The 19302-nt window shown below is 41.2% G+C and overlaps 1 protein-coding gene across 6 annotated transcripts in view; it reads left to right on the top strand.

Moving 5' to 3' along the window:
* The first annotated feature begins 1082 nt into the window (after nucleotides 1-1082).
* Nucleotides 1083-19302, top strand: part of MET (MET proto-oncogene, receptor tyrosine kinase) — a 122081-nt gene continuing 103861 nt past the window's right edge. Inside the window, exon 1 of one of the 6 annotated variants that reach the window (XM_081958609.1) lies at nucleotides 1083-1353. Coding sequence is in view for 3 of the 6 variants with exons in the window: in XM_081958606.1 (XP_081814732.1) it covers nucleotides 1892-1945 (54 nt within the window). In the remaining 3 variants the exon portion in view is untranslated. Of the gene's footprint in view, nucleotides 1354-1794; nucleotides 1978-2025; nucleotides 2046-2430; nucleotides 2576-3248; nucleotides 3359-19302 lie in introns of those variants that run through there. The other 5 variants (XM_081958606.1, XM_081958607.1, XM_081958611.1 and 2 more) reach the window with 5 other exon arrangements.

The raw sequence follows: 19302 nt of genomic DNA on the forward strand, positions 1-19302 counted from the left end.
TGAACAGTAGCACTGAGGCACAAATATGACAACAGAAAGCATTGATGGCATTTTGAATGGTTTTATTGTGCCCTCGGGTTTCATGAACTGCAGCAGCCTTTCCCAGTGTGCTACTATCCAAATTATTTGAATTCAGCAGCTATAAACTTGAGTCAACAAAAAACACCATGAAGAGAAATGAGGGTTCAAGTCCAAAACAGCTGGAGGTGACCATGTTGCAGAAGTGTGGGGTAACGCAACCATCATTTTGATGAAGCATTCCTTCATGAAAATTGCCATAACATCTTGCTAGTTTTTAAAGTCTCCGCCATAAACTTAGTTGCCACCCATGTTAACATGGGAGCCCAGCCAGTGCAATGTCCCTCATCTTTTATGACGGGAGATGGGGGCTGTAGCTAGTATTTGTCCTTTAAAGTCACAGAAGAGGGAAGTAGTATCAACGTTAAGTCTTGTTGGCCAAATCTTCTCTACAGCTACACAAAGAGCAGTGAAATCCAACTTCCTAAAGAGAAACTGCCTTCCCTCTGCCTTAAGAAATCTGTCACTTGAGTGAAGAAGCATTTCTTTCAGTTGCTTAGTAATCCGTGTAGTTCGTCGCCGGCCGCCTCCCTCAGGACAATGGAGGGTTGGCTAACAATAGCTGAGCGAGGCTCTTTTCCTCCTGCGCCTTTGTCTCTGCGCTCTGTAACTCCTGGGAAAGTATAAGCGTTTCTTCTTCCACTCAGCCGTGCGTTTTCGTTCCCGCGCTGCCTCCCAAGACGCTTCCTTCCCTGGCAGGAGGAGGAAATCACCTGAAGCCGGCTGCGTGCCTGGGAAGAGAAGAGGAAAAGTGGGGCAATATTGGCGGGAACAGGAAGCGATCCTTGGCGCCTCTGTTGCTTGTGGCGACGAAGGGGAAAGGGGGAGAGTGGATTCTCCGTCTGTTGTAGTTGGCCCCGACGAACGGAAAGACGCGTCCCCCTTTGCCAGCGTTCCCGCACCCGGTACACAACACACACAGAGAGACACACAAGCACACCACCCCGCTCGTGCTCTGGTGAGTCACAAGCAGGTCAGGAGGACCGCACGGGAAGGGAGGGGCGCAAAGCCTTCGGAGCCGCCGCAAGAGCTGCGAGCCGCCACCAGAGCGGGAGAGGAGCTCGCTCAAGCCCTGTCACGGCCACTGCGAGAGACTCCCTCGCAGGCGGCGCCGGAGGCGTCTCGGCGTCCTTCCTCCAGGTGGTTCAGCCGCAGAAGGGAGAGGGGAAGCGTGTGGCTCCCTTAGTCCGGCCCATTGGTGGGACAGTGAGCAAGGAAGGCAGATGCTAAGGACCCGGCCGCTGAACAGCTGTGCCCTCGCCTTCAGCAGCAAAGGTATGTAATCCTAAGGATCCCCGCGGGCTGCATACCCTTTACGGAGTGGAAAGGGATCCAAGCACAAAACCGCCGCTGCAATGCACCAGCCATTAGCTCTGGAGCTTTGCACGACCCTGTGCTATGTTCTGCAGAAGTATCTCTTGCGTAGACGTGACTAGTTGGACCGTAGTCCTGAGCTCATCTCCGTAAACCGGCTAGTTTTTGTAGTAGTGCAGGGGGTTGCTTTTGAAAGAGTGCTTGATGAACCGCTTAACCTTTATCCCCCCCTCCTTTCGATTGCAGGTGGTTTGGAGGTAATGGTAGGAAAGGGGAGTGCCCCTGAGCATGTGCTGACTTCATTCCTGCTTACGGTATTTGGTTCAAGTGTACTACAATCTAGATCGGGGCGTGACTTGTTAGGGAGTGCTGATTCTTAATGTTTTGTTTGACAGACTCGCTATTAAATGCATAGAGTATTTTAGCCCCAGAAATTAAAACACTGATTATGCTGGCACGGACCACATATCAGTCACTCGCCTATTTAACCTAGTATACGATGCGACCCCGTCATGGTTCGTTTATGCAAGGAGAAGCGAGTTACCTGGTGAAGGTATGCTGCGAATCCAGCCATCGCGTCATTTAGTGAGTTTAATATTTGACTCTCAAGGGTAGCGGAATTTCATTTTGACCCGTCGCTGGTGTTGATTTGGGTGAGTGCTTGATATGATGCGTGGCAATTGGCTGTTGAGGTAACGACCGGCTAGATTTTTTTTGGCGACGGTGTTGCTGCTTTTGGAGATGTGCCTGGACGCAGCAGGGATCAGCCCTAAACGTGCTTTTTTTTGGTGTTTTTGTTATTTGCCAGGGATCATTCCCGGAACATGGGAAGTGGTAATAACATAAAAAGGAGACGGTCTATAAGCGGGTACAAAGTGGTTTCCCCCCCTCCACTGAGTAAGCTACCAGTTCTCGTGGTTTTTTTTTTTTAAGAGGTGGAGCTTCTAAATCAGAAGACGTTCCAATAACTTCTGCTTGCGAGCTTCGCAGATCTGGGCGACATTCTTTTCCAGGAACACACCTTACTCGCCCTTTTGCCCAGGGTAAAGGAAAATATGCACGCATGCGCACTAAGCTTCGAGGTGCCCTCCACGTGAGGAGGCCTGGATTTAGCAGGTGTCGAGAAAGCTCGAGAGGGGGGGAATCCTGGATGATAAAATGAGGATCGATCCTGGAGCAAACGGTGCGTTTAAAAATAGCTTCTGAAAATATAGAGCAGTGGTTCTTCAACTGACCCAGTTACCCATTTTCCTGGTCTCGAATAATGTCATTACTCCCCCCCCCCCTACTTTGCTCTTTTACAAACTGGATCCCAACTGGATCCTGGATTCACAAGCAATTACAAATTGCTCAATTATCCCCAGAATGTGCCCAATTTACCTACTTGCTTAATTACTCCCAATTTAAGAACTGATACGGAGAATACCACCTAGCCTTGTTTTTGGCGATCGCAGGGCTTTACGATAGTAACTCCGAACTATTCCACACTGTATCGTGGAGTTGGGAGAGGCGGCTGGCCTGTCTGTTAGCTTAAATACGAGGCGGTGCTTTGATTCCTTATGATTGAATTGGCGCGAGGGAGAATATTTCCAACGGATCCTATCTGCTTTCCAGAGGAAGACTGGGGTGGGAGGGACAGAGTGCGTAAAGTGGAGACGAGAATAAGGAAGCACATAAATCTTTTTCTTTTTTTTATTGAAATAGGATCCTGGATGATTCAGGAATGACTGTATCCTAAGGAGGAGGGAAGAGAAAGGGTAGAAGCGGTAGGAGGAAGCTTGAAAACGCGGGTTGCTTACAAAGAACTTCGGCGGCTGGTAGTCTGAGTCAGTTTGCTGGTAGCAGCGGTAGCGGCCAAAAAGCCATGCGAAGATTTTAGGGGCTGGCGGAAGGGGATAGATCTTTCAATACAGACCATTTTAGGCAGCCCTGACCGGAGAGGATGACTTCTTTGGGCGCTTTGCAGGTGAGCTTATCTGGCTGCCAGAATTTCCTGATCGTATCCCTTGTGTGTGAGTTCTAAGAACTCTGGTTCTTAGAAATGTGCTTAAGAAAACCCGTGTGCACGTTGGTCCTAGTGCTAATCTGGTTGGTGCAGAATCAGGAATGTTTGGGATTGAAGACAACTCTCCCCCCCTTTTTTTAAATTAAGGAGAGGGGCTTCAGACTTGCAACACCTTTAAGGACATCTACTTTTATGCCGGTTTGATTGGAGAATATTTTATACCTCATTTATAGGGGAGCTATAAGATGCAGTTCAGTAATTTGCCACCATAAAAGTCTGCAAAAGAATTAGGATTAGTGTAGTCAGTGGAACTGACTGATACCATTTGGAGCAGGCCACCTCAAAGATAGCTAGGCTTCAAACTACATAGCATATTAATTGATCATCAGAACTTTGAATTTGGCATGCAAACTTTGTGATTTTGTAATATATTTCATTAGATACATTTGATTGGTGTTGGCAGCCATAGAAAATATGTTCCCTGAATTTCCTGGTTTGTATTGCGGTGAATGAATGACTCCAAAGGAAAGTTTATTTTTCATTTTTGAATAGCTAAACCTGAGAAGAATATACTTTATGGTAATCCTCAACTTATGACTGTTTGTTTAATGACAGTGAAAAGTTACAAAGGCCTTGGAAAAAGAGACTTATGACCTGTACTTGCACTTAATGACTGTCACACCAGCTCCATGGTTACATGATCTCAATTTGGGTGCTTGGCAAATGTCTCACATTTATGACCAGTGGCAATGTCCTGCAATAACGTGATTGTGATTCATGACACTTTTTGTCAATATCTGGCAAAAATTGTCCACTGGGAAAGCTGGACTATACAGATTTTGGAAAAAAAATAAGACATCCACAAGTCCAGACTTTCATAAGTCCTAATGCAAAACCAGTTTTTCTTTGGAATATCTCCCCAATGCATCAGTAAAGACCATCATGGACTGGAAGAAGTTGCATGCCTTTGATTTAGGGAACACCAAGTTAGTGAAGATTGCCTTATGCAATTATATCCTATGACTATGTCTAATATCAAAAATGATTTGCATTCTGTCAGCAAAATAGGGATGATTGCATACTTTGATGACCTGATCAGTTTGTCAGAATGTAGTAATGCCTAATTTCTATAAAGTCAATTAGAATGGTTTTAAGTACAGTTAAACATTTTAAAGGATAAATTGGGGAAAATAATGTTTATTATCCATGAAAGTGTAGAGATTTGGAAAACACAACATCTTAGTGGTATATTATATTATTTGCATGATGGCATCATTGTACAACAATGCAAATTAATTATTTGGCTCATTTTACATCATTTGGGTAATGAAGTCTTTGCCAACCTACAAACAGAAAATGAAGGCTTTTAGGATGGGAGGATAAGCATAGTTGGACAACCTTTCCTGAAAGATCCCTGGTTGGGGAATGACATTTCTTAGTCAGTTGGCATGACTGGAATCTTGAGCTTCCTAAGTCTCCTAGAAAACTGCAAAGGAGGACACAGGTGAAGGAGGAGAAGCTTCCATGTTGGGAGGACTGTCATTGCCTCTTTACTTTGATTAACCTCTTTAAGCTTCCAGTGAAGCTTGAGCCAAGAAGCTAAGCAATTGTGGGGCTTCTTGGTGATAACCTAGTTCTCTGCTGTCCTTTTGTTGCTGAAGATTGGCCAACTAAAATAAGCCATATGGCATGTAGATATTAGTTGCTCGGGAAGATAACAGGTAGGCACTGGAAATCTTAAAAGCAAGGAAAATGGACTGAGTGGTGGATGAAGGCCAGAAGTGAAGAAGGAATGGCATCTTTGCATAATGATGTCTGTACACAGATGGTATCAATGTAAATCTCAGAAGACGTGATCTATTGCATGTGAAATTCATTTATTAATTTTGCTAAATTTGTATGCTGCCCATCTCACTATCAAGTGACTCTGGGTGACTTATCATATCATAAAAGCAATGTAGACAATTAAAATAGAAACATTAAGCCTTAAAATTGAAAGACTGGAATGATAAATTAAATAAAGGAGCAATGCATAAACAGGATGGAAGTGGGATTTTATGTAATATACTAGCTACCTCCTGAAACCAGCTTGCAGAACCAAGTTTTTAGGCCCTTATGGAAGTCTTAGACCCAGAAACATTCTTGGAAAAAAAATATGGTTGATGATTATAGTCCACTGCTTTCTTTAAGTCTGCATTTCCCTTCCTTTAAGAGCAGATCAGTAGACAGCATCCTCTAAGAATTGGGATTTAGAAAGGGAGGCAATGAACAACCTTAATGCCATCTGATAAATGGTAACTGTAAGTAGCCACATCTACCCAAGCAGCCTTTTTGTGGGTGTCACATGACTACTTCAGATATTTCCACCTGATCCAAACGGATCCTCTGGTGCAGAGCTTAGTGTTCCAATGAGGCAGCATACAACCAATAGTTGCATGGGGCATCAGGAGGGGAAGGGATGAACTTGAGATGATTGCAACCAAGATTTCTAACAGTTCAATGAGCATGGATACTAGTTGGGGTTTCTGAGACTTGTAGTTCATGAAAAATTGGAATGTTATAGATTTCCCGCCTCTGGTGTATAGTCTTATTAATTGAAGGTTGGCCAGTGTAAAAAATTCTGTATATAATTAGTTCTGTCTAGTGTTAAGAAGTATGGCTTTTGTAGAATGTGCTACTCATTGTTATGGCTGGGAAACATTCCAATAACCGTATTACATTGAACTACAAGTATCCACCAGACCTCTTACTAGTTTTTGAGATCAAATCTATGCTTCTGATTTGTGTACCACATTATTTCTAATAAGTGGAATACACTTATCTATTTATAATTAGCAATGGAGGCTCCTCTTGGTGTCCAACATAATGAAAAAAATGTGTTAGTGAGTTCAGAATATATGTGATTATTTTTAATCAAATAATTCATAGCATGTTCACTAAGTACCACAGTAACTCATACCTTCATTACCATGTGACTGGACTATTGCATTGTGCCCCACATGGGGATGCCCCTGAAGATCACACAAAAGCTTCAATTAATCCAGGTTGCAACTGGCCATTTATTAGCTGACACCATCATGAACCTCTGCCCCAGGACCTGCATCGACTTCTAATTAGCTTAAAACATAATTCAAGGTTCATTCCTATAATGTCTTATAATAGTCTTTTCGGTACCACTTTTTCTAATCAGAAATGCCCTGCCCTAATAGTTTTTACTATTAAACAACCAGTAGTCCTCCATTTTCACAAGGTTCACAAGTCAGACTCATAGATGCTCTTTCTCTGTATTAGCATCAGTATTAGTACTTTGAAACAGCCCATGGCTTGAATTGAGATTGGCCTCTTCAGTTTGGCCTTACAGAAATGATTTAAAATCTACCGTTCGGGAAGGTCTACAGCAGTGTTTCTCAACCTTGGGAGATTCTGGGAGTTGAAGTCCACAGGACTAAGTCACCAAGGTTGAGAAACACTGGTCTACAGAGAGATATAAAGTATTAGTGATTTTATAATTATGTAATTTTAGTGTTTTACTCTGGATATTTCCTATGTTTTATTACTGTAATTGCCAGAGGTCTTTGAATTGAAGTGAGTAATAATTCAAATGAATTTCTCTCATACATGATTTTGTGCATTCTTACCTAAATTAGCTGATTGACATCTTTCAATTCTCCTATATGCTGATGAAATGGTTATTCTGTTAATTATCTGTGGCAGGGATGTGAAGACCTCTTAGATTCTTTGTCCATTGTTGTGAAAAAGAGAAAATGATGATAAATTATCAAAAAACAAAAAAAAAATTGGCCTTTAGCACAAGACCTAAAATTCATACTTAGTATATCAATGCTTTAACTACCTGGGAATTATCTGTCACTCTTGGAGATGCAGGGACCCACATTTGACCCAATATGGTGGTTACCCAGACAAGTGCCACAGTTATGCTGTCCTTTTATTTCTCTAAAGGTTCCCATTATGTTACAGATTACCTAAAACATTTTGAGGCAAACACTATGGCACAACTATTATATGGGACTGAAATGGGGCCTTACGCTAACCTAACTGCACCCGAGAGAGTACAGTCCAAGTTCTTAAGTTCAATCTTGCAAGTCTCCAGATGTATATCTCACATAGCTTTAAAACTAGAACAAGAACCTGTTGGGTCATCCTTTGAAAAATATTCTATTACCTAAATAGAGACACCGGCAGGCAAAAAAAAAATCTGTTAATTCCAACTTCTTGTCAGCTTCCCCATTTACTTTACCTGTAGAAAGCTGGAAGGGAGTGTCAGAAACCACAATCACCAGTCTGTGGCTAATTGTAGCACTGGTGCAGTAGCCATATTTTGTGAATATAAGTGCATTATATTTCAATTACATTGGAGTAATGGGTCCCAGATTTTGTTTGCATTCTTTAGGTTAGCGGATTTGAGATACCTTGATTCAAAAAATGTTTCATTATGCTGCACCGTTTGGGCTAATTGAAAGTTACAAACAGGAGTTTTAGTAGTGTATAAATTAGGAACTACAAGAATAGAAGTCAGAATCTTCATTGCCATTTTTAACTACTGGCTAAAACTAATTAAACAGACCTAACATCCCTCATTAACAGTTATAACTTCCAACCTACTTCAAAATGCCCATTAGACAAAAGTTGGCAGCCTATGGTTTATCTAATGAGGCGGCACAAAGGATGGTATACAGCTAAGCAAAACAATAATTGAAGGAGAGGATCCTTAATATAGGATGGCAATATGACATCTAGAAGAGTAGACAGTAAGAACTATCACTTAATATTGCTGTAAGAGTGGGGCAACAAATGCTGTCCAACAAAACTGCTTTCTTCAATAACTTTAAAAATCTTCTCCTCTCTGCCCTTTCTTCTTTAACTCATATACATTAATTGTTTTAATTACCATTTTAATGTGTGTGTGTGTATGTATGTGTGTATGTGTATGTATGTATGTATGTATGTATGTATGTATATATATATATATATATATACACACAACACACACACACACACACACACATATTGTATAGGAATGTGAATCGGTATACATATTACATGCATACATACATGCACATATATTGGTAAAAACCATAATAAAGTTTATCTATCTATCTATCTATCTCTATTGTCTGTATATTACGATTTGACACTTTCTGTACCCTGGAAAAAATGGCTGTCTTAGGAACCTGATCATCCTGCAGATAAGATAGTTGTGAGATAAGATGCATAGTTTTCTTCTTGCTTTTTTCCGTTTTAATCTACACTTTGGGAACCAGTTTGGTATAATAAACTAAGAGGGAAAAATAGTAATATTGTAGGCCATGTCTACTAACAAAGAATTTTCATTGTATCTTTCTTGTAAATTTTTTTACATACATATTATTTTAGAAGTATTGATAATTGATACACATGCATGTTACAATAAGGTTTTTGAACAAATTTCTTTACTCAGTGAAATGTTACAGAGACATATTTAAAGATGAGACTAAGTAAGGGCCCTTTCTTTTTCATTTGCCATTTTCTTCTAGAAAAAAAATCTGTTGACCATTGACCTCCTTGAAATGCTGTAAATATTGTACAGAATTCCTTTATCATTAACCTTATGATGTTGTCTTGTTTTAGTTCCCTTTTAGGAACTTTAATCAGCAGTATAATATAATCTTAAAACAATTTTTTAAAAACAGGGCCTGTGTACCAACTTGTTTGTTTCAGGATTAACAAATCTTTGGAATTGGCAGCCTATTTGCCTCCAGGAAGACAATGTGCTGTACAGGAAAAGGATTACTCATGTTATGTTGCAAAATTATAGTAAAAGAGACAAATACCTGTAGTTGCTTTTTTTAAGGTGAAAAGCTAAACATATACTTAAACAAATCTCAACTCCTGATGACTCTACCTTAACAGATTACTTGGCAATATGGTGGAAGTGGTTTGACATTGCCTTTTTTAATTGAGATTATTTTTCAGTGTTCTACTCAAGCCTCAGGCTTTCAAATGATTCCCTGATCCATGTACTACCTGCTTGGTTTATGAGATCAGCCAAGTTAGATGCTGCTTTCTGATATTTTTCTTAATGCCTGGTATCAATATTTATTTCATTCACCTTTTTTATTGTTGTCAGTGTGGGCTGAAGTATAGAATAACAACATACTTGCAGTGCAAATGCTACCTTAACTACCAGTGGAGCAGTGCTAAAACTGAGATGTTCAATTAGAGTGTGTGTGTATGCGTGTGTTGTACTTATGAAAGAAGTTTTAGAGATGTAGTTTTTGGGGATCTTGATTTCTGTATATTCTAAAACATTGTATGTATATATTTTAAAGCATGATCTCTATGATGCTAACTTGCAGGTCCCTAAAACTATCTTTAAAAATTCTATATAGAATGTATAGAATGATAATGTATAGAAAACTGTGTTAGAACCATGGAAACAATTGATATAAGTATGTCGTAGTATTTTTTTTCCTGTCTTCTACAGACTACATTATATTGAATAAGGAAAAATGGTCGTAATTAGGATGTATAACATCATGTATATTTTTTAAAAATGCTGATACAACTAGTATATCACTGTGGCAAAGTTGAAATTGTGATGTAAAATGAAGAACAACATACAATAAAAATATTTTTAAAAATAATCCTCTTCAACACTGCAGTGGTCTGTCAAATTCATATTTGAATTGAGGAAATCTAAATAGAGTCCATCTATGATGTGCTATTTGAACTGTCAAAAGCTCAATAATTTCATATCCTGTCCACTTATGGTGGATGATAACACAGTGTATCTATCCAATGTGGCTCATTTAAAATTAATTTTTTTCTACTGATGGAGGTATATTTATATTATTGGCATACCCACTAAGTGAAGAAAAACCAGGTCCACAAACATTAGTACTTAAATTTTTATTGTAATTCCTTGGAATGTTAAGTATTTCCAGTCATTACGTCTTGGGTTATGAAAGTTTTGTAGAATGCTTTATATTCTTTTTGTGTAGGTCATAAAAATACATTGCTATCTCTCTTCTCCCTCTTTTTCTATGTGCTTCATTCCAGCTTCTTTAGACAACCATAATCCTATGTTATTTTATTATAATAACATTAGACATCCTAGCATCTAATTCATGATGAAATCTCTGCACTATTTCAGAAGAACTTCATGCAATTCTCAGGTTTTTGTATTTTTGGGATTAAATTAATATATACATTCAGGAAATAATTTTAAAAAGCTTAAGAAGATTTAATGTTCTTAGATTTTTCCCTTTCCCTTGCTCAGTAGGTTCATAGACATTTCAGAATACAAAGTGCCTTAGATAGATTGTTGAAATTCTTTATACCTTAAGAATTTAAAATTAGTAAAGCAGAGATATTTGCTGAAATGAATTCTTTGCTATTTAAACCCCTGAGCTATTTGCTCAGAAATACTGAAAGTAGCAAAGAGGTTGTAGAATCAATCTGGCTAAATTTGCAATTGTTTGTCTTTGACTTCTGAAAATTGATTTCCTCTTCCTGAGCTTGAGTGGTTTGCTGATTAAGAGCAGTGCGCTGAGCAGAAATAGGTATCAGTCGTTTGTGTTTTGCCCTTGTCCAAGTTTTAGCAGGCTATGAAATATCCTGGAAATTTTATAATCCTATAATGTGCAATTGTACATGGAATGCCTGCTTGTCTAAAATCTGCAGATGAGACATCTGTAGGTTCCATTGTATGAAAACAAATGCTTTCTTGCTGTATATATTTCCTGTTTTCTATATCTGATGCTGTTGGAACTAAAGTAAGCCTTCCTTCCCACATGTATTGACTAATCTTTTAGAAATAGTTTAATCCTGAAATGTTTAAATGAGACACTAACTGCCATATGATATAGGCAAAATAGAGGCTGACTTCAATTATATGTCTTATTTTTGATTTGGCATTTTGTTGAATTCTCAGTTAGGTTTCATTAATATGTCCATATTTCAATTTTTCCTTCTTTTTTCCATACACTGTTTTTCTACCTTGCCAGACAACCAGCACTTGCTTAGGTTTTCCCCTTTTCTTTGCAGCTTTAAATTTTACATTCTTTCACTTATTGCATACTCAGAAAAAGATGTGTATTTGCCAAGCTATTACAAGAATATAATGACCATTTCATGTGTAAAGTAAGCCATCTCTGTAAAGGAAGGGTGTCAAACTCGATTTCATTGAGGGCTGCATCAGGGTTGTGTTTTACCTCAGGTGGACATGTGGGCATGGCCAGATCGACGTCACACACGCATCTGTGGTGGGCAGGGCTGGGGGGGAATCCATTGTCATCCCAGACCCCATTTTTAGCTGCAATGGCCTCCTCCAGCTCTCTGCCAACAAAAATGGAGCCTGGGAGGGCCACACGCACCGCTGCCGAGCTCTGTTTTTGCTGGCAGAGGCACCACGGGTTTGTCCTTCTCTGTTTCCAGGATGGCCCCGTGGGCCAGATCCAAGCACCCCTCAGGCCAAATCTGGCCCACGAGCCTTGAGTTTGACACTCCTGGTGTAAACAATCTTTCTTTAGGCAACTATCATTAGTTACATATTTTAACATATTTAAGGTTGATCCATACAACCTGTTCCCTCATGTAATAAGTACAACCCACTAACTCTTGATGGCAAGAATGTACAGTATAAGATCATAGTCTGCTCTAGCCACCGAAAGTCAACTTCACCTGGGTTTTCCTGTTACATACCAAAAGCAAAGTTTTCCAATGTGGGTCAGATCACATGGTGCCAATTGTTGCTTCATTTCATTGTAAGCAAACACTTTACATCCAGTTGTCTATTGTACACTATACAATAGCCCTTCCTCCAGTTACTGTCTTCCATAGCCATTTCATCTTGGGCTGGTGGACTAGCGAACAGTGAACCTTTTTACATTGTTGTTGCTGCTGCTGCTGCTGCAACAGCAGGTACAGTGGTGGCATGGGGAAAGACCAAATTTGTTAATTAATCTTTTTACATACAGGTTCACTGGAGCATTATGCATACTACATACCACATACTACACTGTTCTGACCCCCCTCTTCCCCCGCCAACACAGACACACTCCGAGCCAAAGATACTTCACGAGGTTTATTGTACAGACAGACAGATCCTTGGCAGCAATCCAACACGACTAGACCTTCAGAACCATCCGGCACTGATACGCAATAGCAGCTATCCAGCCTGCCACGCTCACAAGACTGTACTCCCACAATAGTTCCTGCGTTGACTTCTGCAAAAGGGCGTGTGCACAAGCAGTCCTTTTATAGTCTGGAGAGGAGTCTAATTATCATCAGCTGAGTGCAATTACCTCCGGTAACTGTGCAATTTCTCCTGACGCCGCTTAGCGCGCCGGTAACGAGCATTCAATAACTCACTGCTGATGTCTGGCTCACTGTCCTGTGACTCCTCCCCACTGCTCCAAGGCATGACATCAGGAGCACCCTCTCTTTGGCTTTAACCACTGCTCCATGCCTCAGGCGCCTTCTGGTGGCCAACCAGCCTCTCTGATCCCTGCTCGGAGTCAGAACCCTGCCCAGGGTCCTCCACATCCTCCAGAGCCGACTCATAGGGACCCTCGCTGTCGGAGTCTGGTGGCAGCTCCAACGGCTCCTTATGGGCCACAACACTACACTATCTCATTTCTTTCTCTCTTTTTAAAATTCAACTGGTCTTCCAGTGGATGAATCCAATGGGAAGATATCAACTATAAGGGAGAAGCAACAAAATAGATTCCCCCCCCAATGTTCATGGAAAAGAAAGCAGCTTGGAGCCTGTAAAGTCCTGGGTCACCTGGTCAATGTTCCCTCTAAGGTGCGTGGCTGCGTGGCCACGCACGTGGCAAGAAAACACCGTGCAGTAGATTTCTACTGCCACAGGCTCCGGAAGCTGGGGAGGTCCTTTGCAGGCAGCTAGAACTGGCCGCCCGCAAAGGACCTCCCCAGACTTGTCTTGATGAGCATAGGAGACTCGTAGTTGTGAAGCCCCAAAGCCCCTGCTGCCACCGGAATAATTGCTGCCACCTCCTCCTCCTCTAACAGCACTGCTGGATTTGCTGCCCGGTGCTGCGGCTGAGGTGAAGCTGCCAAAGCTCCAGCCGGCATCCCCGTGCGTGGCAGCGGCGCCTCCCCCTCCGCTCAGAGCACCTGAGCTGAGCCCCGCTTCACCCCTGCCCCCTCCTCCTCCTCCGCCGTGCTTTTGAGGAGCCATGAGGCTGCGGGAGCCAGTAGGAAGGCGGGGGGGGGGAGCAGGAGAATAAAGGCCTCATGGCTCCTTAAAAGCACGGCGGAGGAGGAGGGGGGCAGGGGTAACGCGGGGCCCAGCTCAAGTGCTCCGAGTGGAGGGGGAGGCGCCAGCGGGAGCTTTGCCGGCTTCACCTCAGCCGCAGTGCCGGGCAGCAAATGTGGTGGTGCTGTTGGAGGAGGAGGTGGCAGTAGTTATTCTGGTGGCCGCGGGGGCTCGTTGGCATCTTCAGCAGCAGCCCTGCCCACGATGAAGAAACCAAAGATGGAACAGATCCATGCCGATGTCGCTGCAACATGACTGGAGGAGGAATTCTGGGAGTTGAAGTCCACAAGTCTTAAAGCTGTCAGGTTTGAAAACCCCTGCGTTTTTTCCCCCTAAAGGGTTAGGGGTGCAAAGGGTCTTGTAACTTGACAGCTTTAAGACTTTCACACTTCAATGCCAGAGTTCCTGAGCCAACATGACTGGAGGAGGAATTCTGGGAGTTGAAGTCCACAAGTCTTAAAGCTGTCAGGTTTGAAGACCCCTGGGTTTTTTTCTAAAGGGTTAGGGGTTCAAGGGTCTTGTAACTTGACAGCTTTAAGACTTGCGTGCTTCAAATGCCAGAGTTCCTGAGCCAACATTTTGGTTGCTAAGCAGGAGCGTTGTTAAGTGATACTGATATTATATAACACTTAATTAAGCGGGTACCTTGAAGAAACATAACTTTGAGTTTCAAATAATACTGATTTCGTTGTTGTCTTAGGTGACATCTGTGAAAAAAATTCAGGTGCTCAAGCATGAAAATGTGCCGCTCAAACACTATACTTTTCTGCTCACACTGAAAAGAATTACAGGGAACATTGTTAGAAACTAGTCAATACTGCATAGTCAGACATAGCACTAATCAGTCTGCATAGTGGATGTTCTTGCCTCTGAAGATGCCAGCCACAGTTGGTGGCAAAATCCAAAACTCAGGAAATCTTTGCCTAGACCAGTGATGCTTAACCTTTTTGGTGCCAAGTGCCCAAAGCGTGCATGCATGCGAGCGAATGCACACACACGTGCCCCAATCCCCAAAATGCAATGCAAGAGTCCCCTGTGCATGCACACCGCCCCCATCCCCCACCCCCATTTTGACTTCCAGGTTGGTGCAGGAGAATTTTCAGGCCCAAAATGGGACATGGGGGGCCCTCATGATCTTCACAGTTTCACAGTCTCCCCAACGCACCCTAGCTTCCTCCTGCATTCCTGCCTTCCGTGTCTTCCCCGATCTTTGCCATTTCTCTCCCCAGCGCGTCCTAGCTTCATCCTGCATTCCTACTGCTCATGCCTTCCCAAATCTTGGACATTTCTCCCTCCAGCGCACCCTAGCTTTCTTCTCCATTCTTGCCACAGAGTGGCAGCTGCAGAGGGTGGAATCTGCAGAGATCAGGGAAGGCACGGGCAACAGAAATGCAGGAGAAAGCTAGGGTGTGCTGGTGGGACAAAGCTTGGGCGTTCTGGGGAGAAAACTGTGGAGATTGGGGAAGGCCCTTTCCCCATGCATGTGCGGCAGAGACCCAAAGACCAGCTGCCGGCAGGAGGCGCGCACACATGCGCGATGGCTTAATACTGGCAACGAAGGCCTCATCTAAAATAAAATACTATTCTGATGTACATTTGGATATTTGACTCTTGAAAGGAAGAGTTGCTGTAATAAATACCAAGTAATGTTAGAAAGTAAATTTAAAGGAAAGAGGCAAAAACTGTATGGGCCAAAGCAAAATTGACATAATGGTTAAGGCATCGGACTAGAAAGCAAGAGATCATGAGTTCAAGTCCCACATTAGCCATCAAAGCCAATTAGGTGACTTTGGACCAATCCCAAAATCACTCTCCCAGCTCAACCCATTTCACAGGGTTATTGTGGATAAAATAGGAGGAAGGGTGTTAGATATGGTAAGTTTGCCACCTAGAATTATTCGTAAAAATAATAAAGGTTCCATATAAATTAATAAATAATGCAAATTTGCATTATGCAGACAAATGATAAGAGTTCAGCATGAACAGTTTTATACATCTCTATCTAAACCCTAGTACAAATACCATATGAACTTCCCCTTTACACCATTGCAAGCTTTGCAGATATATACAAACAATTCAAAATTTGATATGGCAGTGCATATAATTCAACCTCTCATTTGGGAATGAGTCAAAAGAACAAAATTAGTAAAAATATATTTGTTTTGATACCAGGTGAAACCATAGATCTAGGACTTTTCTCAGTGAATAAAACATATAAACATGAGGGTGAAGGTTCAATCTCCAAGCTTGTGGGTTGGTTTCTGAACATTTCGTTACTGGGTTAGGTAGCATCTTCAGTGGAGTTTAGGGGATGTCATTGTCAGTATTCTGTTTGTCATGTGGTCAGTAGGTCTGGTGATGGTGAGGTAACGTCAGTTGAGGATCCCATCAGGTGAGGGTCTTGTGATAGGTCAGGTGTGGGTGTGTCAAGTGAGGGTCTTGTGATGGTCAGGTGTGCGTCATCAGTGAGAATTTTGTGTTGGGTCTTGTGATGGGGAGGTTACATCAGGTGAGGGTAATTGGGAGGTGAAATGTTGGTTGGGAGGAGCTTGCGTGGATTGGTTGAGGGGCAGTGCTATCTCTGGTTGGCTGTGAGGGTGGTAGTGTGGCCAATGATTTTGTGTTGTTGGTGCGTTTGGTGTCTAGGAATAGCAATAGCTATAGCCCTCAAATCCACAGCTACACTCGCCAGAAATTATCCAGAAGACAAGATACAGAAGGATGAAAGAAACAATGTAATTTACAAAATCAATTGTAACAATTGCAACCAATTATATGTGGGACAAACATCACGTCAGTTAAAACCAGGATCCAGGAATACTGGCTGGCAGTCAAACACCATAATCCCAAATCTTTAATCTCTACCTACCACAACACCAAACAGCACTAGTTCAATTGGAGCAACACAGAAATCATTGGTCATGCTGCCACCTGCCACGCTCATGAGTTCTTCAGAGCCTAGCACTCCACAAGCAATTCCATCAACAGACACATTGACCTACAACCAGGCTACAAACCCCTCAGAATTCAACTGCACTGCCAACCAGAGACAGCACCGACCCTTAACCAACTCAACACAAGCCCTACCCCCAACCAGCACTTCACCTCCTAATGATCCTCATCTGATGTAACCTTCCTATCACAACTCATCACAAGACTCTCTCTGGTGACTTACACCTGACCCATCATAAGACCCTGATCTGATGGGACCCTCACCACCACAAAACTATTGACCACATAAAGTTCTTATAAACTGAAGAACATCTCCACTTACCTAGCCTGGTAATGAAATGTTCGGAAACCAACCCACAAGTGAATGAACCTTCACTCTCATTCTACACCCGAGCTACAGATAATTGCAAATATATACATGTATATTTGTACTATTGCAAATATATGCATGTATATAGATTAGAATATGTGTATATATATCTTTAGACTTTGGCTGCAGAGCAAAATATGTGCGTATATGTTCTACAGAGTCAGTTTTGACTCTTGGAGAGTGCCTGGAGTAGCCCCTGCAGGTTTGCCATGGCCTTCTTCCTAGGGCCGAGAAAGAGTGATTGGATTGGACCTAGGTCAGCCAGCCTTCATTCCTAAGGTGAGACTAGAACTCAGGGTATGCCAATTTCTAGCTTGGTTTCAAGCTTATAGGTGTTACTCTGCTTATGACCATGATTGATCCCAGAATCATGGTCATAAGTCATGCTGGTCATTAAGTGGGTCATCATGTGACTGTACCTGATTTTACAACCTTTTCTGCACCAATCATTAAATGAACACAGCAGTCGTAAAGCGAACACGTTGTCGGCAATAGGCATTTTTGCCAAAAATCAGAAGTAAACATCAATTTCTGCTTTGAAAAACATTATAAATCAGGGTCACATGACCAGAGGACAGATAGCTATAAATGCTGGCTGGTTTCCAGACTCATAAACTCTGAGTCTAAGTTGTAAGTACCTTTTTATTTTTTCAATCTGTCATCATTTTGAACGGTTGCAAGTTGAGGATTATCTGAATACCAAACTGGCTCTCATAATGGAATATAAAAAATGTTTTCTTATTGATTACCCAGTTTTTTAATTGCACTGGGCAAGAGGTAATAGAAGAATGGATACCATCTTTATTACTTTTTCTGAGCCTCAAAACTTAATATATTTTCTGAGAAATTCCTCTGAAAATGTATTTTATTGCAAACATAAACAGCAGAGTTCTTCTGTTTCTTTGTCCTTTCCCTCATCAAACCTGAACACTTTTTTAAAAATTCCTAGGATATTCCTTTACACAGAAACTTTGAAGTATTACTCAGTTTATGCAAATCATATACATATTTTAAACTGTCAGCTGATCAAATGATCTTTTTGTCTCTAGATGAAACTAGTAGCAATATAACTTCTGCAACTTACTTTGAACTCATCTAGTGAAAATCCAGATGGTATGAATTTCTTCAGACTAGATAAAATAAGCTGTTTCACGGATAATGTACTGATTTATTGTAATCCTTAAAAATTGAATCATCAACTCTTCAGAGTAAAACAAGCTTTTGGAGATTGAGTGGTATATATTTAAAATAATTTGATTTCCCCCCCCCCCGCTATGTATATTAACTGTAAATTTTAATTAGAGGAATAAATGAAAGTTTAGAATAAATATTTAAGATCTAGACATTTTCCCTGTGATTTTTTCCCCTGTTCCACTATATTTGAATAGGTAGGAATTGAGTGTTCCATTGGAATCTGTTCCATTCCAAAACCATCTTCATTTCATCCAGTTCTGCAGTACCACTACTTATAAAAGTAAAATTCAAAGTATTTTTCAGAAGGTACCTGATGCAGCATTCTTTAAACAATATGAGATCTGCATGCTTTTGTTCACCCAGTTGTCTTCTGGAATCATAATGTGACACTCAATGTTTTTGGTGTTTCTGTCACACATCCCTCATATATTATTTAATGACAAAAGCTGTTTTAGCTTTATAATCTGTCAAATCGCAGGAATTATTAATACACCATTTAAGCAGCCAGTCATGGCGTCCTGTTTGAAAATAATTCCAATTTGTCATCTAAAGCAGAGTAAAAAATCAAAGCAAAACCACAGTTGGGACAATATAATTAGAGCCCTGCCTTTTTCTAGGAACAGACAGTTTTGAAAATATAGGTGGAACTGCCATCCTTGCATTTTTAACTTTTTGCTGTGAATTTCTTTGTATTTGACTCCCCTACTTTTAAATGAATCTTCAATCATTTCATTTCTCTATGAAAATATCAAGCTTTTACTTTTCAGTTCTTTAAGTTTGGAACTGAACTTCCCTTTATTCTCCATCAACTGCTGTTTTAGTATAATGTTTCCTTACACACAAACATCCAGGAAGCATTTAAAGGAAGCCATCGTTATTATAGGGCTTCTCCACTTATGTTTGGTGCTAAATCATCAAAATAATGCAGCTGCAACTTCCAGGAGCATTTGTCCGATTTTTCAGAGATACTCTTTCTCTTTTTGCTAACCACACTAATCCTCAGTGGGGGGAAATCCAAAGCCTTTGATGATTCCAGTAGCGAGCAAAAGTATTGGATGACAATATCAGCAAGATTTACATTGACAAAAATAAGGACATTCCCAAAGT

The sequence above is a fragment of the Natrix helvetica genome (genome assembly GCF_964273705.1).
Source record: "Natrix helvetica genome assembly, chromosome: 6".
NCBI classification, from domain to species: Eukaryota; Metazoa; Chordata; class Lepidosauria; order Squamata; family Natricidae; genus Natrix; species Natrix helvetica.